The 27059-nt window shown below is 52.1% G+C and overlaps 1 protein-coding gene across 1 annotated transcript in view; it reads left to right on the top strand.

Annotated features, from left to right (window-relative positions):
* The window catches only part of SCARA5 (scavenger receptor class A member 5), a 136287-nt gene that overhangs the window by 8415 nt on the left and 100813 nt on the right, over positions 1-27059 (top strand). Inside the window, exon 3 of the mRNA XM_073335533.2 lies at positions 19975-20103. Coding sequence (XP_073191634.1) covers positions 19975-20103 — 129 coding nt within the window. The remainder of the gene's footprint in view (positions 1-19974; positions 20104-27059) is intronic.

Genomic DNA, 27059 nt, shown 5'->3' with positions numbered 1-27059 from the left:
CGTACCCCTAATTATTTTAGTTGCCCTTCTCTGAACCTTTTCCAATTCCAATATATCTTTTTTGAGATGGGGCAACCACATCTGCACACACTATTCAAGATGTGGGTCTAACATGGATTTATATAGAGGCACTATGATATTTTCTGTCTTTTTATCTGTCCCTTTCCTAATGATTGCCAACTTTCTGTTCGATTTTTTGACTGCTGCTGCACATTGAGTGGATGTTTTCAGAGAACTGTCCACAATGACTCCAAGATCTCTTTCTTGAGCTAATTTAGACTCTAACATTTTAGCTGTAGAGTTGGGATTATGCTTTCCAATGCGCATTCCTTTGCATTTATCAACCTTGAATTTCATCTGCCATTTTGTTGCCCAATCACCCAGTTTTGTGAGATTCCTTCACAGTCTGCTTTGGACTGAACTAGCTTGAGTACTTTTGTAGCATCTGCAAATTTTGCCACCTCACTGTTTACCCCTTTTTCCAGATCATTTATGATTATGTTGACTAGGACTGGTCCCAGTACAGACCCCTGGGGGACACCACTATTTACCTCTCTCCATTCTGAAAACTGACCATTTATTCCTACCCTTTGTTTCCTACCTTTTAACCAGTTACCGACCCATGAGAGCACCTTCCCTCTTATCCCAGGACAGCTTATTTTGCTTAAGGGCCTTTGGTGATTTCTGAAAGGTCCCCTTTTGCACTGGGGCATTGTTTGTGGTTGCCCAGGGCACTGGTGTGTGTGTGTGAGAGAGCGAGAGAGTGTGCTGGTGGAAACAGAACTGCTCAGCCATGTGTATCCGCCTCTCTACCAGGGACAGCTTAAGCGTTGGGCACCCCGAAGCAGAGGCTCCTTTTGAAAAGTCAGCACCACTTGTCCAAGGTCACGTTGCATGTTAGTGGCAGATCTGAGCCCAATCACGCAGCTCCCTATGCCAGGCTCTAACCATTAGGCTGTGCATTGCTCCCGGAGCTTATCATGAATCTGTTGTCTCCAGACAATAGACACCATCATCATGATATTTCCCGCACACAAAGGGAGCTGGGACTACGGTCCTGATCCTTCTGTGATGGGTGCTCAGGCCTTTGGCAATAGTAGGTCTTGTATCCTGGGTTTGGCTCAGCCACCAGAGGGCACCCTCACTCATGCACACACTCACAAGAGTGGTGCAGACGTAACACAGCAAACTGCTCTGCAGAGTGTAGAATTCACTGCGTCGCGAGCAGGCCGAATAGCCCTGCCTGCCAGCAACGCAAACTCCAGTGTCTGCCCCAGCACACCCAGAGCAATCCCCCCAGGTCCCAGTAAACCCGGTCAGCCTGGAGAATGTTTCCGCTGGCATTGCTATGAAAATTGCACCTCTGCCAGCCTTGGCACCATGCGCTGCTCTGCCCCCGCAAATGCTGTTCTCCCAGGGGCTCCCCGGGGAGTTATTGTGGCCAGCCATACATGTCTCCCCTGTTAGCCCCAGGTGCACGGAGTTGGGTTGCACATTGATTGCCAAGAGGCCTGCATTCCACAGGCGAGGTGGGTGGGATGGTGGTCTTACAAACTGCCCCGGGCCCTTTATCAACCTCTCGCGAGGCCTGTGTGGTCTGGGGTGCGAGCACAGATCTGGGGGGCAGAGATATCACCACAGGCTTGCGCGGAACGTTGTAGCTACCACGAGGAGGCAACATCCAGCAGACGCTGCCTGGGTAACGTGTGGGGCGTTGTTCCCAGGGGCAGGATTGGGCTCCATTGCATTGGCACACAGGGCTTTGGGGGTGACCTCGAATGGACAGAGAACTCCAATCGGCCTGAGAGCGTTTGTTGGACTGTTTGTACTGAGCCGAAGGATTAATTTTTTTCTGGCTGTTGCAACAGGAGATCTGATGGCAGTGTGTCGCGGTGTCATGATCTTCCCCTCCCCCTCTCTGTTCGAAACACAAAAAAACAGTCATTATTTCTGGTCTGACTCCTGGAATTTCCATTTCTTTCTTCCCCCTTCCTCATTGACATGCAAACATTTGACCAAACTCTCAGATCTTCCCACAGTCCTTTGACGTGCCTTCTCTAACATAAACCTTGAGCAGTATGTATCTGTCCGTCTGGGAGTAAAATCCCAAGTAAGACTCTCTCCTGCACACGCTTCTCCCCCTGGGGAGAGGAGGGGAGAACAAACGCCAGCCAGATGTGCGTCATCTTCTTCTTTCTGTCGGGCAGCCTTAGGAAAGCAGCAAGCTGAGATTATAATTTCATCTTGTGATTCCAAAGAACCCCCCACCCATTGGGCCACCACTGTGAGCCTGGAAGGGGCAGTTTTCCCGTGAAGTGTCTTGTGGTTTGCTTCTCGCCACAGTCCCAGTGTGGTGATTCGATGAGTTTCCATTTGTGGTGGAGAGATCCACGCCTTCAACGCGTTGTCTGACCGTGGTTGAGTGCAGTCCACTGCCTATGGGCAAGGCGGAATCCTGGGGCTTCTTTCGTCGGAGCTTCAGTCAGGTTTGGGACATGAGAAGCGGCCCCCGATTTGAGCCAGCGAGTGCTGGCTTCCTTTCCATTGGCCTGTAGCACTGATGTTAATGTGGGACTGGAAGGCGCTCAGATACCAAGGTGATGAGTGTGGGATAAGTACCTACACAGGACAGAATAATACCAATATTAACTCTTATAGAGCATGTTTCATTGATAGGTTTCCAGGCTCTCTACAAAGGAAAACAGTGGCTATTACCCACACGGTACACGCAGGGGAAATTAAGGTGCACAGAGGGGAAGGACTTGCCCAAAACACTCAGCAGGTCAGTAAACAGATGCCAGGTGCTCTGACTCGCAGTCCAGTGCTCTGTTTTTTAGACCATGCTGCCTTAGACCTTTGCTTTCTTCTGTAACATATTTCAAGTGGAATTGAGACTGGTGTGGTTCCTAGAGGGGACTGGCTCCTTCGCAGAGGTGTTGTGGTGGCTGTAGGCGTCTATCTCAGCCGTTTTAATTAGTCTTGGCTGCTGGCAGGCAAACCGAGTAAAGGAGGCAGAGAGATTTGGGACGGATGCCTGCTGTCCACCTGAGGGCATTTCCAAATGGAAGCGCTGCCCCCACCCCAGGTGGTCCGGCTTGTGAAGCTGAGCTGTTTGGGAGACACACACCTGCAGCTAAATCTTTCTGCAGCTAGAAAGGCAGATGGACCAAATTCTGCACTCCTGGGCCTAGCAAAGCTCCCATAGACTTCGTGGCTCGGGTCCTATTGCTCCTCCGTGCTCCCCCAGCTCAGCCCAGATCCCAGGAGGACGGGTAGCTGGAGAGGAAGGCTGGTCTAGCAGGTAGGATATTCAGAAGCTCTGAGCTGAATTCCTAGCTGTGCCGCAGACTCCTTGTGAGACCGTGCGCAAGATCACTGTGCCTGATCACTGAGCAAGATCACTGAGCCCTCAGTCTCCCTATAAATTACTTCTGGTGGCTACTTCTCCACCTCTGAGCGGGGTCGTGAGCTTACCGCCTCGAATCCTAGGGAGCTGCTTTGACGGCATGAGGATGGATGTTATGTGGGGCACTGCACAGACACAAAGGCAAAGTTCCTGCCCGACAGCGACCGCAAGCACAGACGTCACACCGGGCTGGGGGGGCCCCTGGGTGCCAACCAGGGCTGTGGCGTTAATGCTCTTTGGAGCTCGAGTCTGCCTGCCAGGTTTTGCTGAAGGTTGCGTTGTGTCTGTTGAGGCGGAGTACTGTTGACCTGAATATAGCAAGCGAGCAGGCTAGCCCCAGGGCCCTGCTACAGCACTGGACATGCCAGGGCCCTGTGAAGGAGTGTTCCACCCCTCACGGGGCAGGCTGGGTGTAATCCAGGAGGCCCTGGGGCTGGGCTGTTGGAAGAGGGTGCTGAGCTCGGGTGGGAGCAGGTCTGGCTGAGAGGTCTAGGGAAGGGCTGTGAAGTCACCTAGCCTACAGGAGGTGATGCACTTGCTCTCTGGCTCCTGGAGCCTGCCCAGACCCAGAGACTTTGCATGAGGACTCTAAGTTTGGGAGGATGCTGAGGCGAGGACCTTATGGGCTGTCTGTTGTGATTTCTCCTTCCCTGAGTCCTGATTCCAGGTGACAGACTGGTTTGGATTAGTTTGTTCCGGCTTCCCCTGGCCCAGATCCTTTATAGGGAACATTTTGACTCCCCAACTAGGTGAAAGTAAGGGCGGGGGTCACCTGCAGTTCCACACCTGGACACCAGGGGGCGTGCAGGACAGTGCACACCTTTACAGTCTCCGGGGTCTTTACAAACACAAACTAAACCACACACACCCCCTTTGACATATTTCTTTTCAGTTTTATTGCTCAAGTTGAAGCTCTAAGGGTACATCTAAACTGCAATTAAAAGCCCACGCTTGGCCCTTGCCAGCTGCCTCGGGCTCACGGAGCTCAGGCTAAAGGGTGTTTATTTGCAGTGTAGACATTCGGGATGGAGTCCGAGCTCCAGGACCCTGGAAGGTGGGAGGGTCCCAGAGCCGGAATATCTTCGCTGCAGTTCAACAGCCCCTTAGCCCGAGACCCATGAGACTGAGTCAGCTGGCATGGGCCAGCCGTGGGTGTCTAACTGCAGTGCAGACACGCCCTGAGAGTTTGTGACTGGCCTGAGGTCATGTAACGAGTTGGTGGCCCAGCTGAGGATATGACCAAAGTGTCCAGCCTGCCTGCCTCTTACTCTGACCATTACACCCAGCCCCTCCCCACTTCAGCGTATTCCTTCTTCACCTGTTCTCAGATGTGAGTAATTATAACAAATTAATTCATGGGGGCTTCCTCTTTCAACCTTTGGGAGCCCTCTTGGGCCATGAGATGGTACCATAATGAGCATCTTGATGGTTTGAACTGTAGAAATGTCCAAAAATACTAAAATACTGTAACAAATTTTGGCCCTGTCCGCCATCCTAGCTGTCACTAGGTGCTCAGAACTTCACAGCGGTAGGAGGGATGGAATTTGGCTCCCAAAATGCAGGCCTGAGCCATTTGAGTTAATGGCGCATCTCTGTTAGTTGTTTGCAGTATAAGGCTTATGACACACTTGAGCTGTTCTGATGCCGTCTCACAGAGGGCGGTAGCACAAAGACCTACATGCCAACCTGCTCGTTACAAAGTGAACACTGGAAAATGGGATAGCAGCAGCTCTGGGCAAGGCACAGCGAGGGGGCAGCAACTGGCTGATCGGGCTGCCCCTTGGGCTGGCTAGATTGCAAAATCCTTTGGGGGGGAAGAAGAGGAGGGAGAAATATTTGCTTTTCCCCTTGGTTACTGATGAGAGCAAACCCTAAGCCCTGGGCTCCCTTTCGGAGGTTGTGAAAGCCCTGCTTGGACAGCTGCGGTCCTTTCTCCACTTCGCGAGCAAGCGAGAAGGGAGTGGGTGGCTCGAGGGCTGAGGCCAGCTCCTCGTGCGCCCTCTGAGGACCTGACCTAAGTGTTAATGTCAGAAAAGTATTGCAGCTATCCTCATTATGAACCCCCCGGCTCCATCTGTTTGGCCAGTGACTTTAATGCCCGGGCCAGCAAATGGGAACCGCATGCTGCTAATGAATTGCAGATTGACTTACGCAGGAGAGCTGGGACTGCTGCATTTCACGGCTTAATCCCTGCTCGGAATCGCCTCTTAAAACATTTCCTCGAGGGATCCGGCCCCTCCCACGGTCAGGGAGTGACCTCAGCAATTTATCATTTCATATGCCGGCCGCAACCCCTCGCAGCTCTACACCCAGCGTAACCCTTTGGAGGCTGCAGTCGTTTGCATCAGGATCCAAACTGCACGGTGGCTCTGGGGGGTTGAGGCTGGTGTATCGCGAGCAGTTCCTCCTCCACACTCTCCGTCAAGCCTGGTTTTCAGTGGGTGCTGAGCACCTGCTGCTCCCTGCGAAGTCAATGAGAGCTGTGCGTGCTCAGTACCACTGCAAATCAGAATCTCGTTGCTGGACGGAAGCAGCACCAGGGTGCCTGGGTTCTTCTCCCATCCCTCTCTGTACGATCCTGCACAGGGCACTTGGATTATTTCACACCTAGGGACACAGAGGCTCCAGGAGATTATGGGCCAGGCTCCCCTAAGTGGCCTCTGATGCTGGTTCCCTTGCCAGAGATGCCTGGGGCTTGCTTGCCGGACATGCTGGCCACCAGCAGCTCCAGCGAACTTGATTTGAAGGTGTAGGTACTCAGCAGCTCTAAAAAGCGGGGCCGAAGTGTCTCGAAAGGGGCACGCCCCAAAAACTGGAGGCACCCAGAGTTAGAGGACCCCTTTGGAAAACAGGACCCTTGATCTCTTGTGCCTCAGTTTCCCCAGCTGTACAATGAGAATAACGTTACTTGATCTATCTTCGTGGAGCGCTTTTCAGATGACGTGCCGAATGCTGTTCCCCAGCAGTGCTCAGTACTGTATTGTTGTTATAGGCTCCTAGGCGGTCACAGAGGGCCTGTCTACACAGCAACGCAACCCCTGCGACTGGCCCGTGCCAGCTGACTCAGGCTCGCCCTGCTGTTTCATTGCAGTGTAAACTTCTGGGCTTGGGCTGGAGCCCAGGTTCTAGGACCCAGTGAGGTGGGACGGTTCCAGAGCTTGGGCTAAGTCGACGCTGGCCACGACGCTGGCCAGCCTGAGCCCTGGGAGCCCGACTCAGCTCGCACCGGCCAGCTGCAAGGTTTTCTTTGAAGTATAGACATAGCCAGAGTTAGAAGTCTGGCAAAGCTAGAAAGGAGATTTAATTTTAAAAGACGAACTGACGCATCAAAATTCCGATGGAACGGAGACACGGGAGACCTCAAGCCATTGAGAATAGGCTCTGTAAGCAGTCTCCGGTTCAAATCTGGCCCAAGTTGGCACTAGCAACCAGCAATAGTTAATATTTGATGGCAGATTTGGTAGCCATCATGAATTGGGCTAGAAGGGAGTCATGGTCTGTCTTCTGTTAAGCACAGGGTCAACGTTGGGCCAAAAACTGACATTAATGCAATGTTAAGGATGGGGAAATACAAAATTAACCTTAACTCTGCCCCTTTGTGATTCTGCTTTAGGATATGCTCTCGTTTTATTCCAGCATAAATTATTTGTCAATTAATACAATAAAGGATTTGAAAACAGGCCTTAAAGTGAGACACTCAACAAGCTCAATCTGTTTAGTTTACCAGAGAGATGGTTAAGGGGTGATTCGATCACAGTCTGTAAGTACCTATACGGGGAACAAATATTTAATAATAGGCTCTTCAGTCTATCAGAGAAAAGTCTAACAGGATCCAAGGGGAGAAAGTTGAAGCTAGACAAATTCAGACTGGAAATAAGGGATCCATTTTTAACAGAGTAATTACCCACTGGAACAATTTCCCAAGGATCATGGTGTATTCTCCATCGCTGGCAATTTTAAAATCAAGACTGGATATTTTGCAAAAAGAGCCGCTCTAGTTCAAACAGGGATTAATTCAGGGAAGTTCTCTGGCCTGTTTTATGAAAGGAGACTCACGGAGCTTGGCTTGTTTAGCCTAACCAAAAGAAGGCTGAGGGGAGATATGATTGCTCTCTATAAATATATCAGAGGGATAAATACTAGGGAGGGAGAGGAATTATTTAAGATCAGTACCAATGTGGACACAAGAATGAATGGATATAAACTGGCCACCAGGAAGTTTAGACTTGAAATTAGACGAAGGTTTCTAACCATCAGAGGAGTGAAGTTCTGGAACAGCCTTCCAAGGGGAGCAGTGGGGCCAAAAGACATATCTGGCTTCAAGACTAAGCTTGATAAGTTTATGGAGGAGATGATATGATGGGATAGCCTAATTTTGGTAATTAACTGAACTTTGACTATTAGCGGTAGATATGGCCTGTGATGGGATGCTAGATGGCATCCCATGGGATGGGATGCTAGATGCCCAGCGCAGCTCCCAGACTGCTGCGCTGGGCATCACAAAATGGGGAAGAGATGGCCAGCCCTCTGTGGAGATAGAGGTGGTTAGGGACTATTTAGAAAAGCTGGACATGCACAAGTCCATGGGGCCGGACGAGTTGCACCCGAGAGTGCTGAAGGAATTGGCGGCTGTGAATTGGCCATCTTTGAAAACTCGTGGCGAACCGGGGAAGTCCCGGATGACTGGAAAAAGGCTAATGTAGTGCCAATCTTTAAAAAAGGGAAGAAGGAGGATCCTGGGAACTACAGGCCAGTCAGCCTCACCTCAGTCCCTGGAAAAATCATGGAGCAGGTCCTCAAAGAATCAATCCTGAAGCACTTGCATGAGAGGAAAGTGATCAGGAACAGCCAGCATGGATTCACCAAGGGAAGGTCATGCCTGACTAATCTAATCGCCTTTTATGATGAGATTACTGGTTCTGTGGATGAAGGGAAAGCAGTGGATGCATTGTTTCTTGACTTTAGCAAAGCTTTTGACACGGTCTCCCATAGTATTCTTGTCAGCAAGTTAAGAAAGTATGGGCTGGATGAATGCACTATAAGGTGGGTAGAAAGCTGGCTAGATTGTCGGGATCAACGGGTGGTGATCAATGGCTCCGTGTCTAGTTGGCAGCCGGTGTCAAGTGGAGTGCCCCAAGGGTCGGTCCTGGGGCCAGTTTTGTTCAATATCTTCATAAATGATCTGGAGGATGGTGTGGATTGCACTCTCAGCAAATTTGCGGATGATACTAAACTGGGAGGAGTGGTAGATACGCTGGAGGGGAGGGATAGGATACAGAAGGACCTAGACAAATTGGAGGATTGGGCCAAAAGAAATCTGATGAGGTTCAATAAGGATAAGTGCAGGGTCCTGCACTTAGGACGGAAGAACCCAATGCACAGCTACAGACTAGGGACCGAATGGCTAGGCAGCAGTTCTGCGGAAAAGGACCTAGGGGTGACAGTGGACGAGAAGCTGGATATGAGTCAGCAGTGTGCCCTTGTTGCCAAGAAGGCCAATGGCATTTTGGGATGTATAAGTAGGGGCATAGCGAGTAGATCGAGGGACGTGATCGTTCCCCTCTATTCGACATTGGTGAGGCCTCATCTGGAGTACTGTGTCCAGTTTTGGGCCCCACACTTCAAGAAGGATGTGGATAAATTGGAGAGAGTCCAGCGAATGGCAACAAAAATGATTAGGGGACTGGAACACATGAGTTATGAGGAGAGGCTGAGGGAGCTGGGATTGTTTAGCCTGCAGAAGAGAAGAATGAGGGGGGATTTGATAGCTGCTTTCAACTACCTGAAAGGGGGTTCCAAAGAGGATGGCTCTAGACTGTTCTCAATGGTAGCAGATGACAGAACGAGGAGTAATGGTCTCAAGTTACAGTGGGGGAGGTTTAGATTGGATATTAGGAAAAACTTTTTCACTAAGAGGGTGGTGAAACACTGGAATGAGTTACCTAGGGAGGTGGTAGAATCTCCTTCCTTAGAGGTTTTTAAGGTCAGGCTTGACAAAGCCCTGGCTGGGATGATTTAACTGGGAATTGGTCCTGCTTTGAGCAGGGGGTTGGACTAGATGACCTTCTGGGGTCCCTTCCAACCCTGATATTCTATGATTCTATGATTCCTTGAAGTCTTTAAACCACAAGTTGAGGAGTTCAATAGCTCAGACATAGGGTTAGGGGTTTATTAGAGGAATGGGTGGGTGAGATTCTGTGGCCTGCGTTGTGCAGGAGGTCAGACTAAAGATCATAATGGTCCCTTCTGACCTTAAAGTCTATGATTCTATGATTCTGTGTGTTATACTGGAGGTCAGACTAGATAGTACCTTCTTGCTTGGAGTCTATGAATCACAGGGGGTGGGAATAAGATGGTTGTATCTCCACCCTTGTCACACATTTGCGGGAAGTGGACTCCTGCTTCCTCCCATCTCTTTTTAGGAGATTACATCTGGTTAAGACATAATATAAAACTGGCTGGAGCACTTTATGCAGCCTAGCCTCTGTTTGCCAGAAGCTGGGAATGGGTGACAGGGGATGGATCACTGGATGATTCCCTGTTCTGTTCATTCTCTCGGGGGCACCTGGCATTGGCCACCATCAGAAGACCGGATACTGGGCTAGATGGACCCTTGGTCTGACCCAGTCTGGCTGTTCTTGTATAAAACACAATCTATTATGGAGCTATAAGTGTAGAGGCATCGGGAATAACTCCACAGTTAGGGCTGTGCTGTGATTTCCATTCAGGCAGGACTAAAATATATCAAGGACTCTTATTATCTGGTCAGCTCTGGCATGGAAGGTGGCAGCTCTTAAAGTCAACAGCAATCCTCTGACATGGGCTTGGGGAGACCACACCCCAGTGAAACCTCAAGGCAAATTAGGGAGGCAGCTGGCAATTATTCAGCCAGGAATTTGGAAAATACCTTAGGTTTAAAGCCCGTGGGAGCTTGTTAGCTGCAGCTGGTCAGGGTCAGATGACAAGTGCTCAGATTTAATATAAAAAACAAATGCCAGAGGCAGGATGGGGCAGTGGATGATGCACTGGACTGGAACCCAGGAGATCTATTCTTGATTCCTTGGCTGGCGAAGACATTTAATCTCTCTCTCTCCCTCCATCCTCCATCTGTTTCCTTCTTCCCATCCTCTGCCAGCCTTGCCTGTTTATAATGTAATCTCTTCAGGACAGGACTGTCTCTTAGGAGCACCCAGCACAATGGGGCCCTGAACGTGGGGGCAGTTGCTAGGTACTACTGTAATAACCCAACCCTTCTTTGAAGTTCGACTGACTTATCAGGTGTTGCCTTTTTCTTAGTCTCCATTTGTGTACTGGCTGGATTTGGCAGGGACTCACAGAGAAAATACCACGATCGCTTGGGAATGCAGGGACTCTCAGTTTGCACTGCTGGCAGGGGGCTGGCTGTTCAGTGCATGAAGACCCGGCTGTGACGTCCCAAGAGTGAAATGCAACATAACCACCCCTGTAAAGTCTTGTCTGTGCGTTCGCCGTGGCTGGAATCAGGCAGTGCTGGGAAATCTTGTAGGATTTGCAGCTCTGTTTGCAGAGCAAACTGCTTCAGATAAGAAGCATCCTAACTTTCAGCTGTTGGCCATCTCTGAGGTCACCCAGCCACTAGTTACACCTGCTTTGCACAATTATCGAAGGTTGCGTGCTCCAGCTGTCTGTACAGAGCTGGCCGCTCGAGGCACAATGAATCTGGCTTGCAGGGAGCTGCTCCATGCTTTCTTGATGATTCTGATTCAGATGGGGCCTGAGCTGCAAACGTGTGTTAGGACTTCACACACCCCAATGTACAGGGGGGTGCTCGGAGCAGGGCTGTTAGTTTCAAACATCAGAGAGATAGTAGCTCTGAAAGTGGATTCACCTGTAAACCCACCTTGCTTGCCACCAGTGAGTTTTCCTTCTGAGCCCAGGACCTGGCCAGATGCCTGTAGATTTCAATTTGAGTTTCAAATTCAGACAGAGCCTGGAGCCAGGCGAGTCCTGTCTGCTTACAGGCTTCATTGCAAATGTTAATTTTTCTACCCAGCTCTGCTGCTGATACCCTGTGGGAACCCCTCCAAAAAAAACCAAACCCCCCACTGGGCCAAATTCAACCCTGGTGTAAGTGGGCACAGCTGTGGAGTCGAGGGCGTTCCACCAGGACTGTGGTTGTCTGACTTTACTGAAATGACGGTGCCGGATCCTCAGTGGGTATCAATCATGGATCTACACTGTAGAGATATTCTTCTGCTCCAGATGTGACGCCTCCCCTGGAATCTGTGCTGGTTGCGATCCAATCGACCCAGGTTCATCCCAGCACAGCAGGAGGCCAGCCTGTTGTTTCCACAAGCAGAGGGTAGTAACTACGCTGCGAGGACAGCCTAAATCCTTGGCTTGCCAGATTAGGTGAAAATTTGCCTTTGGGGAGAATCTCTGGCCGCTGCCAGGAGACCAGAAAACCAGATGTGCTGGTGGGCGTAATCTAGGGGGGAATTACTCTGCATGTGCCTGGCATGTGGCAGTGGGGCTGATTGCTTGTTCAGAGGGGCCCCCTGGGACTCCCACCAGCACGGAGGGGAGACCTGAGTTGAATAGCTTCCAAGGCAAGGCCAGAAAATACCACTCGGCTCAGCCCCTCTTATGTCCCCTTGCCCACAGAATTACTCCTTAAGGGGTAATGCCTGATCCCATCCCCCAGCAACAAACACAACAGTGCCCGTGTTTGTCCAGTGCACAGGGCAGAGGCAAGATGTGCCGAGATAGACACACCCCATGCTGTGGAAGCTTGGTGCTGCTGAGTTCCCAGTGTGAACAGTGGGTTTGGAGGAAGAGAAGGGTTGAGCTGAGGTATAGATGGGAAGGGGCAGCTACAATCTTGCAGACCCACTGGCCATTCCCCCTCCTTCAGCAGCCAGCTGGGCACTGGTGCCAGGGCTTGCTCCTGAATCCTTCTCGGTGCCCAAGGTGTTCCAGGATAGCCACAACAGTGATGATTGGATCAGCTCCCTTGAGAGTCTGTTCCTCTGTGCAGTCATGGTAGTGCTTAAGGGCTACTCCCCTAATGCCTGGCCTACGCTCTCCTTCCCAGAGCTTCCAGACCTTGCTCTTTGTCTGACCGTCTCCTGAGATGCTCAATAAACCCCTGCCATCATGTCCTCCCTCGGTCGTCCCTTTTCCAGGCCCTAGGAACCTGCTACTTCCTGCACTGAACACCTGTGCAAATCAGGAGTGACCCCTTGCAGGGTTTAGCTGGCAGACGTGAGGTCAGAGAGTTAGAGAAGAGCCATGAGAATGGATTAAAGGATTAGAAAACCTGCCTTATGGTGATAGACTCAAGGAGCTTGGTCTGTTTAGCTTAGTAAAGGGAAGATGAAGGGGTGATGTGATCACAGTCCAGATGTACCTGCATGGGGAACAAATACTTAGTCCTCAATCTAGCCAACAAAGGGCTAACGAGACCCAGTGGCTGGATGTTGAAGCCAGACATGCTCAGGCTGTGAATAAGACATACATTTTTAACAGGGAGGGTAATTAACTATTGGACCAATTTCCCCAACACCGGCAATTTTTAAGTCAAGATGGGATGTTTTAACCTTTCTAAAAAGAGACGCTCTAGTTCAAACAGGAATTGTTCTGTGGATGGCCTGTGGCCTGTTGTTATGCGGGAGGTCAGACTAGCTGATCTCGGGGGTCCCCTTGGAATGTATGAAAAGCCCCCCAAAAATTCAACGGAAATGGGGGGAACAAAATAATTTTCATCAAAACACATGGAGCAAAAATATCACCTCCCAGCCAGCACTAGGATGGGAACAGACACAGTGGGACCAGTCGGGGTCACTTCAGAGCCAGCTCCTTGTACCAAGTATTCCTGTGCAAAGGACAGCAGCCACCGGCAGCGTCTGGATTGTGAAGTAACTGCCTCCTGAGGAGATCAGCACTTGTGCCGGGGCTGCAGTGGGGAGAGGTGCCTTCCCTTGGCTCCACCCCCAGCCCCAGAGCTGCTGTGGTGGGGAGAGACACTCTCCCTCAGCCCAGGTGTTGCTGCTGGAAGAGAGGGCTGGGGAGAGTCCTCTCTCCCCGCTGCAGCCCCGGGGCAGCTTGCACCCCAAACTCCGCATTCCTGGCTCCACCCCAGAGCCTGCACCCCGAGCTGGAGCCCTCAAACCACCCCCTGCATCCCAACCCTCTGTCCCAATCCTGAGCCCCCTCCCACACCCCAAACCTCTCATCTCCAGTGTGATGCTCTGTACCTTGGAGGAACACCCTACACCCCCATGTTCATCTTTATAAAATGATTGTGTGGTACCCAGTGCAAAGATTGTCATGGTGCATGTCTTCAGAAGGTTCATGATGCCCTGAGCATGGCTGTTATAGTGATGTCATAGTCATGTCATAGTGAGGTTATAGGTTATAATTTCATGTATATAGTCATGAGGCTTAAAAAGGATCTTCGTGGCTTAAAGCAAGCCCAGGCAAAAACTCTCCAAGAACAATGGACACTGGCTTAGGAAGCAACAAAAGAATCTGTTGGACCCTCGAGGGAGTCATTCCCTTCCTTTGGGCAGTTTGGGACTGCAGGGAGGTAATGCTCACCTGACTCTGAAGGCGGGGGGTGGGGGCAAAGCCAAGAAGAAAGAAAGGACATGATAAAAGGGAGAGCCATTTTGCCATGCTCTCTCTCTTCCACCAACATCTACAGACATCACCACCACCAAGTGACTGAAGAGCTGATCAAAGGTGAGAGTCTGGCCGAAGAGCAGCCAGCCTGTGGTGAGAAGCATCTGAGTTTCTAAGGACATTGACACTGTTAAGATCAGCTTAGAATGCATTTTGCTTTTATTTCATTTGACCAAATATTACTTGTTATGCTTTGACTTATAATCACTTAAATCTACCTTTTATAGTTAATAAATCTGTTTGTTTATTCTACCTGAAGCAGTGCGTTTGGTTTGCAGTGTGTCAGAGACTCCCCTTGGGATAACAAGCCTGGTACATACCAATTTCTTTGTTAAATTGACGAATTTATATAAGCTTGCAGCATCCAGCCGGCATAACTGGACCCTGCAAGGTGGAGGTTACTAGGGTTGTGTCTGGGACCGGAGATATTGGCTAGTGTCATTCAGTTGATTAATCCAAGGAGCAGCTGACATGTCAGAGGCTGTGCGTGAATGGCCCAGCAGTGGGGTTCTCATGGCAGAACAGGGCAAGGCTGGCTCCCAGAGTCAAGGATTGGAGAGGCCTAGCAAATCACCAGTCTGGATAACACCAGAGGGGAACATCACAGTGGGGCAGCGAGCAGGGTGTATGTGCGGCTTGTTACTCCAAGTGAAGTTCACACTTTAAGCACTGATATTTGTGATTTTAAACGAGTCTTACATGCAGTGGCTAAGAATAGTCAGGAGGAGGTCACAGTTTTGTTATTTTCTGTTTGCTTATTTTGGGAAGGGGAAGTAAGAACAGAAAAACAGGAAAATGAGTGAAAGCAGTGAAGGAGTTACGAAGTTGGAGCTTTTTAGGCTTCAGTCTGCAGAAATGGAGGGGGAGCAGCAGAGATTACTACAACTGAAAGAACTGGAGATAAAAGAAAAAGAGAAAGAGGCAGCCAGGAAGGAAGCTGCACACAGAAGGGCCATGGAAGAAAAAGAGAAAGAGAGGGAAGAAAGAGAGCGAAAACACCAACTGGACCTGCTAGAGAAGCAGAACCAGAGGCCCCCGACCCCAACGACTCCCATCACTCCAAAAATCCACAAATGGGAACACTTATGTCCTCCATACAGTGAGGAGGAGGATATTGCTGAATATCCGACTGTCTTTGACAGGCAAAGTGTGATACATGAAATCCCTGCTGATAAGAGAGTTCCTACCCTGACTGCAAAATTAACTGGTAAAGTTGGAAATGTATTCACTGGAATGCCCATTGAAGATGCTTTAGACTATTATAAATTTAAAGATACTGTTTTGCGAAGTTTTCAGATTACCCCTGAAATATATAGAGTTACATTTAGGAATCTTAAGAGGGATATTGGGATGAGTAATGAGGAGTATGAAAGATTGGTTGGGAAAATGGGTGAGAGGTAAAGAGGTGGCGAGTTTTGAGGGAATGTTGGATCTTGTTGCTCAAGAGCGTTTCCTAGGCGTGTGTCTAGCTGATGTGAAGCAGCAACAAAGATGTGAAGTCTGGGGCTGAGTTGGCTTTTTTAGCTGATGCCTTCGAACATAAGCGGGTGTCTATCGAGGGCAGACCCCAGAAAGAGGGTTTAAAGCTGTGGGGAGGGAGGATCCCATTTTGCCCCTGGGAAGAGAGAAGGGGGCTGGGAGCCTAAACATTCTCTTACCCAAAAACATTCCTCTAATCCTCATCCCAAATCTCCTGTAAAAGGAGAAGAGCCCCAAAGGTGCTATCGATGTAATTCCACTCATCCCCTGAGGAATAGATGCCCTGGGCTAGGAGGAAGCAGGCAACCAATAGCTCATGTTAGTTCTGCTGTCCTCAATACAGAACACCCCGCCCCCCGCCCCCAGGCAATTGGAACCTATCATACTGGTTTCGTGAGGTTAGCCTCTGCAGAACCAGATATGGAGCATGTTAAGGCTGTACAAATTCACGGCAGGGAATACTTGGGGCAGAGGGATACAGGGGCCCAGATCTCTCTGGTTAAGCAGAGTGTGGTCCCAAAGGCCAGTATGTTGCCTGGCCAAATGGCAGAGATTGTGGGGGTGGGCGAAAGCAGATTCCTCATACCACTAGCTAAAATCCATGTGGTGTGGGAAAGTTTGGAAAGTGTTTTGAGTGTGGGGTAATGGAACACCTCCTAGTCGACCTGCTCCTTGGTAATGATTTCTTCCGTGTAGCTCAGGTTAAAGTATTTGCCTGCAGCAGGAGGGAGTTTTATGCTGGGACCCCCAAGGGAAAGGGTAAGGTCTCAGGAACTGCTAAGAGAATGGGAGAGAGACTCCTTGATTCTTTTGCAGCTGGGGGAAGCAGTGTGGGGGGGCGGGGTGGAGACCAACTCCTACACTGCAGCTGGAGGTAACACCCCCCCCCCAGAGCCCGCACCCCCAGCCGGAGCCCTCACCCCCGTGCACCCAAACCCTCTGCCCTTCTTCCCAGAGGTTAGGGGTCCAGTACGCGAGTGGGTGGGTGAGGTTCTGTAGCCTGCGATGTGCAGGAGGTCACACCAGATGATCACGATGGTCCCTTCCGGCCTTAAAGTCTCTGAGTGCCGCAGAAGCTCAGACTGAAGGCTGGACGAGACAAGCTGACTGTCTCGGAGCTGATCACTGGGCACAGCTCTGAACCGACAGGCCTGCGTCAGGGTAACCCCGCCTGTCTCTTTACGTGACGCTCCAGGAGAGCTTCTCTGATCCGCAGAGCCGGTGATTCCCACCACAGCGTCACTAGCGGAGCGGCTGTGGCCAGGGGTTGCCCACATGCAAGTGCTGCCGCAGAGCACTAGGAAGCCGGACTGGCTGTGGAGCCCCCCTTGCAATGTGTACCTGCCCCAGTAGAGGATGAGTTGCCAACTTGGTAATATTTAAAAACCGGACAATTCTGAACCTCCCCGGCCCTGCTTCTTCCCCCCAAGGCCCTGCCCTGCCTCTTCCCCCCGAGGCTCCACCCCGTCTTCTCCTCTTGCCCCCCATCCCTCGCAGGAGGGCCTCGGCTGCTTTGCTGCAGCTGGGAGGTGCAGCCGCCCGATGCAGGTAGGAGGCGGCCCCAGCTGAGTGGGGGCTGGCGCGGGTGATGACCCAGCCCCTCCACCTGCCCCACCCACAGTAACTGGACTTTGGGTGTTCGGTCAGTGGAGCTGACCGGACGTTGTCAGGTCCCCTTTTAGAATGGACTTTCCAGTCGAAAACCAGGCACCTGGCCACCCTGGGTAGAGATGGCTCAAGAGCAGCCAGCCGTCAGACCTCCTCGAGAGGTACAAGACCGCCAACAGCTGGTGGGACAGAGAAACTCGTCATCTATTGCCCGAGCGACGTGCTCCTGGTATGTTTGCAGAATCCAGGTACAGCCTGATGGGGCTAGGGGGCTAGCAATAGATAGAATTGTCCTAAGTAATGGGCCCCTGTTGGGATCAGGGTCCTGTTGTGCTTGGTGCTGGACAGACACTTGGGTAGACAAGGCCCCTGCCCTGAGATGTGTCCAGTCTCAATCCAACTAAATTCCACTCAACGAGGTAAAGTTGCAGTAGCATCCTTAGGTTTTAGCAAGTCTTTGATCACTTCCTAGTTGGCACTAACTTTGGCAACCTCAAGGGGATGGGAGGTCTCCCAGCCCTGGGCGAGTGGTGCCATGGACTAGTGGAATGAGCACAGGGGCTAGGAGCCAGGAGTTCTTGAGCTCATGTATCCATCTGGCCACTGATTCCCTCCGGAGACTTGGAGACTTAATCCCTGGGCCCGTTTTCCCTTGCATAAAAATGGTGTTGATAATGCAGCCCAATCTCTGCAGTCCCTGTCGTGAGGCTGTGCTTAGTGTTTGCAAAGAGCTAGCAAATGACTAAGTACTGGGGCTCGGGGGAGACGGTGTGACCTAGTGGGCTCCTGGATTAGGATTTGGAGACCTGGGTTCCAATCCCAGCTGTATCACTGGCCTGCTGGGTGACTTTGGGCAAGTCACTGCACCTTCCCGTGCCTCAGTTTCCCCATCTGTACAATGGGGTCATGCTAATGACCTCCTTTGTACAGAGCTTGGAGATCTACTGAAGCAAGCGCCATATAAGAGCTAGGTATGATTATGATGACCACACTCATGGTGCGTTAGAGACACTTGAATAGACCCAGCCTCTACTACATTTAAGGATGAAAGGTGCGATGTAACGAGAGGGGCTCCCCAGTCTGTTTGTGGTATCCACTTGTGGTCTCTTGTCAGATATGTGGAGTGTAAGCTCCTGGGGGCAGGGCCTGTCTTTTTGTCCGGTGTTTGTACAGTGCTGAGCGCAACAGGCTCTTGGTCCATGACTGGTGCTCCTAGGCACTATGGTAACACAAAGAAATAACGATTTGCAATAACTGCGGAAGGACATTCTACGTCTCCGGACAGCAGTAAACAAAGGGCTTTTTGTCGGGATTTCCCGAGCACAGGTCTTCATCAGTTTCTCTCTCTCTCTCCCCTCTGTTTTATCTGCGCTCCAGCCGGCCCCATGTTATTTTCGCCCTCTCGAAGGCATGCGATGTATTTGTTGCCGGGACCTTGCTGCATCCCTGCCTCATGTCTCAAGGCCAGGCGCTTTTGTTCCCTGCTCCCTCTCAAAGGCAGAGGCTCGTGCTGTGCCTGGCCCCGGGGGCATGGCTGGTGGTCTCCTGGCAGAGCCGGTCTGGCAGGTCCGGGGCTTGAAAACCTTGCGGTGTGAGATGCGCACGGTGTGAGATGCACTGCTGAGCAGTCGTCCCGCTGGGGGCCTAGCTCTGGGAGTTAGCACTGGGCTAGGTGCTGTGACCAGCTCCATGGCCATATGGCCAAGTGCCCGCGCTGACGTGCTTTGGCTTGGACCGAGTCACGGCTGGCCCTGTGTGGACGGGAAAAGAGGGATCACTGAGATCCTTCTCCTCCCTATGTCCACACAGGAGGCAGCTGCCATTTGAAGGGGGGACGGCTGACTCAGTCCTGCCAGCTCGGGTGGTGGGGGTCTGAGCAAGGCAGGAACGGTGGCCATACCCCCAATCCCACCCAGGCTCCAGATGTCAACAGGAGGGGAGTGGCTGTAAATGCCCTGGCCAGTTCACTGCCCCCACCCCAGGGTGCTTCACAGATAGGCCTAGCTCCTCCCTCTGCTCCGCTGAGCACAAGGGATGCTGTCCCATCCTCCGCCCCAGGGCTGCAGAGGACCCGGGGCCAGAGTTTGCCCAGCTGCCCGGTGGGGTTCACACCCAGGGATGTAGCAGGGCCTCCCCACTGGCTGGTTTTCACCGTGTTCGGCATTTCCCAAGCGTTGCTAGGAGGCGGCCCCGCTAACCTTTGTTCAAAGGTTTTTACAGAGACGGGAGGGGTGTGGCAGGGGAGGGGAAGAGGGCCGAGTTGGCTCTTCTGCTCCTGCCTTGCAATGCGCTGAGGTGCCCCTGGAGAGACCGCCCGGCTCCCTCCCTAACCCGTTGGTTGTTTCCTTCCAAAATCCCAGCCGCAGAGCTGCCCCGGCTCTGGGCCCGCGGCTGGCCACGTTTCCCAATGCTGCTGGGTGATGACAATCTGACCGCTGCACTGGGCCAGCTGTCGGCATATTCACGGCTCTCATCCTCCTTCTCTTTTTCATTCTTTTCTTTCTCTCCCTCTCTCCTTTTCCCTCCCGCTTTTCTTTGGCTCTCTCGTTTCCCCGGTGATTCGGACACTGGGTCTGCCCCACAAAACAGATCTGATCCACCCCCACTGATGCTAGTGGAAGCTGGCTGGGTCCCACGCAATGAGCCTTTACGGCCAGCCCCCAGGCTCCCACGCTTTCACCTCGCTCTGGGGCCAGCGGGTTTTCCTCCACACGTGTTCATTCTTAGCATTGCAGAGGAGCTGGATGAGGACGGCTGAGGGCGAGCAAGCAGAGAGGAGAGGAGAATTCTGTTCCTAACAGGTCTTTGTCCCCCGCCAGGTCCAGGCGTCAGGAGGAAGGGAGTGGGGCGCTGTGGCCGGCTGGGGTCCATCGCGGCTCTGAAGTACGCGGTGGTCGGACTCTACCTACTCGTGTTCCTGATCCTCGTCGGCGTCTTCATCCTGGCAGGTAAAGGCGCCTCCAATCTGCCTCCCTCTCCGGGGAGGAGCGGAAAGGGGTGGGGAAGGCCGCATTCGTACCAGAGCCTCCGCAGCCGTCTCTGGGCTGCCACCTCTTTCAGCCAGGCGGGGCCGAAAATGCTCGTGGCACCGCATGAGCTGCTTAAGGTGGTTTCTAAAAGCCAGGCTCCAGCTCCAGCAGGGATCAATGCAGGGAAGTTTTCCGGCAGTGCTATCCGGGGGAGGGAGGGGCAGGAAACGCGGGTCAGACTGGATGATCACAGTGGTCCCTTCTGGCTTTGAAATCTAGGACTCACCAAGACCCAAATGCCCAGCTGTGGTCGCCCTCTCTGTCTCACTTTTTCACTAAGTCGTCCCTCAGGGCAGCTGTCAGCCTGCAGCCCTGGGCACTGCCTTTAGTGACCACGCGTAGGACCAGTCAAGTGATGGACTACCGAGGGTGACCCCCTGGCCCTGCCACTGACTTGCTGCATCATCTTGAGCAAGTCATGTTACAAAAAAAAATCTCCCCGGGCTTCAGTTTTCCCATCTTCCTAGGAAGGGGATAACAATTGTACCTCTCTCCCATGGCGGTTGTGAGGCTTGATCAGTTAATGCTTGTCAAGTGCTTTGAGATCTTCAGGCACTAGAGAAAGGCAAAACATAATGAGTGGGCCAGAGCCTCCTCTGCTTTTCCGCGGCCGCGTTCTTCCTCCTTCCGTCGCTGAGCCTCAGAGATCTCCCTCGGAAAGCCCTTAATTCCCCCAGCATGTTTCCAGGATTATCTGTTTACTCCACCGCCCGGCACCTTGGGTGTATCCGTACCCCATGCTCAACCAGGCGCAGCATGAGTAATTCTTGGCTCCAGAGGGCCGTGTTGCATCAGGCTAAGGCATACCAAGTGGAGGATTAATGAGCAGCCTTGACCTGCCCCGGTCCCAAGCTGATGTGTTGGTTTTGTGGGCTGGGCTGTTTCCACCCGAATGTTTTGCAAAGCCACTTCCACTGCAATCGTTCCCAGCTGCCCCAAGGCCAAATTGCAATGCAGCGCTTGGCGGTCTGGGCCTTTGATTTCACTCTGACCCTTGAAAGAAACAACCCATCCACTTCTTGTTTAGTTTGAGAGGCCTCCCACGGAGAGCAGCATGGGCCTCCCAAACCCGACACCATGGAAATCAAGTCCTGACTCCACACAACTCTGGAGAAACGCCATCGTTCTGGGCCTGGCTGGGATGCTCAGAAGGTTTGTACAGCCCCTAGCAGAGTGGGGCACCATTCTTGGTTGGCCCTTACACACCACCATAATAAGCGTGATTATTAATCATCACAAAGACCTCTGTGTGCATTTCAGCCGCATCTCCCAAGACTCGGACCCACAGGGCTACCTGGGATCTTGATCAATTGCACAAGTAGGCAGGACTCCAGTGCACCAGATTCCCACAGGCCTTGTCAGCCTGGGACGTGAGAGGCTGACCCTAAGAACTCCCCCTGCCTGGGTCATCAGCGTGGCTTGAATCCCTTGCCATCAGCACCGCAATCCTGACCTTTATCACTTGAGCTAGAGGAGGAGCTCCATCAGCCGGCGGCAGTAGGCTTTTACCCCCCTAGCAGCCTAGCAACTGTGCCAGTGAGTTTCCCGAGAGCACTCCTGAACTCGGATCTCCCACGAGGCATCGTGAGACGTCCACATACTTCTTGGAGGAAAGCGGGCGGGCAATAGTTGCAGTGGGGAAAGAAACCTCACACAGCTGGGGGGCAGTACTGGATCGGGGTTGAGTTCTTACTGCTAGAACGAGCTCGGGCCAGGGGGGAAGAATCAGGCTAGCAACTGTGAGCCCCAGATACCCTGCCCTGGACTAAGAGGCAGGCGCGGTGGAAACTCCCTAAAAGTGGGGGGGCACCGGCGCCAGAACTGTGGCCCTGCCCCCCCAGGCCACCCCTTCCCGCGGAGGCTCTGCTCCCGTGCCACCCCTTGTCCCTAGGCCCCGCCCGCACCACGCCCCTTCCCCCGAGCCCTTGCCCTCACGCTGCCCCTTCCCCCAATGCCCAGCCCCTGCGCCGCCCCTTCCCCCAAGACCCTGCCCCCCACTCACTCCTCTCCATCCCCGAATCCGTGGAGACTTAGAACACAGAAGGACCTCCCAGAACTTTGCAGCAACAAGGGACATAGAACCCAGCTCCTCCTGTTTCAAAACCCCTGGGCTCTTCAGCCAAAGGAGAATCTCCACTGGGAGTTCATAGTATAGGGTCACTGAGACACATGTCAGCACCGGTCTCATTCAATCCAGCAGAGGGTGTTGTTAACGCATACACCGCAGCCTGTTCACTACAGCATTTACTATGGGTGCGCAGTAGCATTGGGTACTTAAATGGAAGCAGAGCTCGAACTTGGTCCCTTCGACAGTTTACAAAAGAATCCAACCAGTGTCTTCCTTCCGTCCTCCGTTCACACTCACCTCCCCACCCCGACCGGAGCATGAATTAAGAAACCATTTGGGCTGTGACACCCAGACTGGTTTGCAAGCATGTATAGATCACCTACAGGATCCATGCAGCACCCGTCCATCTTCCAAAAAATCCCTCTGCTTTCTCAATATTGACAGTCTTCTTCCCGGAGAGCAAGGCGGGCTGGAAGCAGGCCATCTGCCTGCTGTCAAAGCACAGGATGCGCGGAGCTCTGGGGTGGGGAAGGGAACGCTTGGAAGGCAGGGTGGGCCTCATGTCAGTTGTCTGTATGTTTTTATTCTCTCCCCTGCTGGGAGTAATTTAAAATGTGCAGGCAGATCATGTGAATGGAGGCAAGCCGGAGCCCGGCCCCACATCACACTTACACACAAACATCCCTATGGAGCTTCCCCGATGCCAGGTGCCTATGGAAACACCGACCCACTCTTCCGCAGAGGTAGGGCAACTGCATCGGCTGATCCCTTTCCCTAGTCTTGCTCCTTTGCAGTTTGTGAAAGGGTTTAACCCACGGGACTCGAGCCAAATCTCCAAAGTCAACACGCTGCCAACAGTCGCTCTCCTGGTAGGGTTGCCAACTTTCTAATTGCACAAAACTGAACACCCTAGCCCCGTCCCTTCCCCAAGGTCCTGTCCCCTTCCTCGTCCCTTCCCTGAGGCCCTACTCCCCGGCTCACTACATTCCGGGCAGCGGGTCGTGGTGCGGGAGGGGGTGAGGGCTCTGGTCTGGGGGTGCAGGTTCTGGGGTAGGGCCAGAGATGAGGGATTCAGGGTGTGTGGGGGTGACTCTGGGCTGGGGCAGGAGGTTGGGGTGCAGGGGGGTGCGGGCTCTGGGCTGGGGGTGCAGGTTCTGGGGTAGGGCCAGAGATGAGGGATTCAGGGTGTGTGGGGGGAGACTCTGGGCTGGGGCAGGAGGTTGGGGTTCAGGGGGGTGGGGGCTCTGGTCTGGGGGTGCAGGTTCTGGGGTACAGCCGGGGATGAGGGATTCAGGGTGTGTGGGGGTGACTCTGGGCTGGGGCAGGAGGTTGGGGTGCAGGGGGGTGCGGGCTCTGGGCTGGGGGTGCAGGTTCTGGGGTAGGGCCGGAGATGAGGGATTCAGGGTGTGTGTGGGGGACTCTGGGCTGGGGCAGGAGCTTGGGGTGCAGGGGGGTGTGGGCTCTGGGGTGGGCCAAGGAATATTGTTATTGAACCAAGGGTCCTGACCCTTTTCGTGTCAGGAGTTGTGCAGGGATGAGGGAACTGGCCCCCTTATTCCAGGTGTATTTACAATTGTCAGCCCCACAGCAGCTCCATTAGACAAGCAGTCACAGGAAATCTGTAGTGTAGCCAACTTTGTCACAGGGTGTGCCTCCCCGGCAGTGTCCTGCAGTGCCCCAAGCTGAGTTAGCGTGATGCTGCGGGTACTCCCTGCCTCAGTTTCCCTCCTCAGGAAGCCAGTAACTCCATTCAGGCACCCTTGATGCAAGGTTACCCTCCTTGGAGCTTGTTTGTCGGAAAATCTCATGCAAAAGAGTACCAAACGAAAAGTCCCAAATAAACAAAAGGTGCTTCAGGGTTTCCAGGTTCCTCTGAAGCCTACGCACGAAGCTGCGTTCCCCCTCAGGGTTATCTCTCAGTCTTCAGTGGGCATCTGCCCTGCTATGGGGGATGAGGGAGCATTTAAGTGGGCCTCCTTCTCCCAGCTTATCATCATCTCTGCAAGGCTCTTGGCCCCAGGCCCTTGAAGAAACAATAACAGGGTTTCCTCCCCAACCCTTCTTGTTCCTGGGACCCTGTCCTCTCTCCCAGTATCTCCCAGGTCCTTATATCTATAATCAGAGCTTTCAACCCTTAAAGAGCCATGCCAGGTGGCAGGGTGGACTGGCCAGTAGGCAGTACTGCCCTTAAGGGGGCGGACTACCCCACCATAAACTCTCACAATTCTATCACAATCTCTAGCATTTTTTTCTAAAACTCCAGCTCCTGGAGTCAGGTGATTACGTTAGACTCTCAGCCCTCACGTGAAAAAAAAAGTAAGTGTCTAACCCTTGTGGTGGCAGAGGAGAGCTTGAAATTGTGATCGCCAAAGGCTCCGAAACCAGGAGCCAAATAAAAAGGATTCCATGTTGGTTTATTTTATAATCTCTTGATTTTTAACCCAAGCTCATGATTTTGGGGGACCCAACGTATGAGTTTTGAACGTTTGGAATTGGTCAGACTGAATCTGTACCCTAAATTAATTAAGACACCTAATTAAGACCTTTAATCTCAGGCACTCAAAGTGCTCTACAAACAGATTAATTCATCCTTGGTGAACTGGGGATCACAAGAGGGTAAGACCTCCATTTTTAAAGATGGCCTCTAATGTTGGCTGCAGCTGTTTACTGAAGTCACTTATCCACAAGCGCTTGGCTTTCAAAATTGCTGAGTACTCACCCACTTCCATTGAATTCACTGGGGAGTGCTCAGTATAATACATTGGCAAAGTATGCGTTCTGTTCCTTCATAAGGACTAGTTTACATAGAGGATAAAAGCCAACTACTGCTAATAGCAAAGGGAGTTACTCCTTTAGCTCAAGTGGTAGAGACCTGTGATTTGGTATGGAAAGTCCTGAGTTCAAACACAGCCGGGGAAGGTTACTTCAGCAGCTCTAAAAATCTGCCCTCCTCCCTCTGTTAGAAGTTGGGCTTCCAAAATCACAGGCTGTCTTTGAACATTTGGCCCCAGCCACGCAGCAAAACAAAATGCAGGAGTCCTGGCTTCCAACCCCTGAGTCCAGGCGAGAATCTAGAATAATAAAAATATAAGCCATGTGGGGCAGGGGTTGGCTGTAGCAGCCCTCAATGCAGAGAGCCCTGCCCCCTTCAGTGTGTGCTAGTACCTAGGTCCATGCTGGCAGATCCCATTGTTGGATGGGGGCCGGTGGGTGACATTCACCCCTATGGACAAGGCCCAGCACAAAGCCCTTAAAATAGGACATGTCCTGGGCCTCTTGTGCTGGCTCACAGCGTAGGGTGAATTTCACTCATCGTGAGCACAAACAAGCAGCAGAAGTCCAAAGGAACTGAAGCCAGATTGCTAAAGAAGTGAAAAAGGAGAGTTACAGACACACAGCAAGCAGATGGAGGAGAAAAGAGAAATAGAGGTAAATGATGCTGAAACAGAAAAACATTTAGTGTTTTATATGCCACGCAACTGCCATGTTCTATGGAATCAGTCCATCTTCAACAAGAGGCATTTATTAACTTAATGAAAACACCTACAAACTACAGGCCAAAACAAACAAGCTTCTACACAGCTTGAGTTCCCGGCTTCTGTCCCTTGTTTACCAGGGACCATACCCTGCCAGGAACGCTGTACAACCCTGTGATGGGGTGTTCACCCCACACCAGCCCCCAAAAGCTGAAGGAAGCTGCGAAAGGGTTGGGTTAGTGAGATAGGCCACACATGAGGGCTTAGGCTGGAGAAGCAACCCCTGATTGGAAGATGGAGCTCAGCTGAGCAGGTGTAGGCCGGGCTAGGATAAAGCCAGGAAGCTGGCCGCAGACATGGCTGTAGTGAGGAAGTCTGCAGACACCTTTTGTGCATTAGAGAGGGAAGGAGGGACCCCAGGGAAAGAATAGGACCCTGGGAGCCCAGCCCTGAGGGAAGGGTGTAACCTGAAGCGGGGAGAGAAAAAGCCTGTGAGAGGTGGAATAGGCAGCAGCTCAGGAAGAGAGGAGCAAGGTTAGGGACTGAGCAAATCTTGGCTGTATGTTGTAGGGTCCTTGGGCTGGAACCTGGAGTAGTGGGTGTACCTGGGTTCCCCTGAGCCACTGATGGGGTGGCATTGCCTGGACAAAGGGTCCAGGGAGACTCTGTACCCCAGAAGGGGAAGCCCCATAGTGACCTGGCTGGAGGGCTGAATTTTGCCCCAGGTCAGGCTGGCAGAGACTCTGGGTTTTTTTCACCTTCCTCTGTAGTGTGGAGCATGGTTCACTTGCTGGTTTGAACTTGAGTAAATGGGGGATTCTCTGTAATTTGAAGTATTTAGATCAAGATTTAAGAATTGCAGTAACTCAGCCTGAGGTTGTGGGCCTGTTACAGGAGTGGGTGGGTGAGGGTCTGTGGCCTGCAGTGTGCAGGAGGTCAGACTATGTGATCATAATGGTCCTGTCTGTCATGAAAGTTTATTAGGGACCCTGGAGATCACTAAGACTGGGTGGGGTTGGAGTGAGTCGATAGCAAAAGAAAAATCCTATGCCAGAGGAAACCATTTGGCTTTAGAGAAAAAGCTGCAAAAATCCATCCAGAAACATCACTTTTTGAGTAGATAAATGGTGGAGGTCTGAAAACATGAAAGGATGGCATGTGGGGCTAGCAGTTTGGTCCTACACAGGTTGGTGAAGAGTTAATATCCCAGTGCCTTAAAGGGGAGGACATTTGCCTGTTAAAGACATTCTCCTTCAGATGGGACCACGGTCCCTCCCTTCTGCCTATCTTTGGCCCTGGCATCATAGGGCTATTGTTTAAGCTCAGCGTCC

This window comes from Lepidochelys kempii, chromosome 3 (genome assembly GCF_965140285.1).
Source record: "Lepidochelys kempii isolate rLepKem1 chromosome 3, rLepKem1.hap1, whole genome shotgun sequence".
NCBI classification, from domain to species: domain Eukaryota; kingdom Metazoa; phylum Chordata; order Testudines; family Cheloniidae; genus Lepidochelys; species Lepidochelys kempii.
This window is presented reverse-complemented; position numbering and strand designations above follow the sequence as displayed.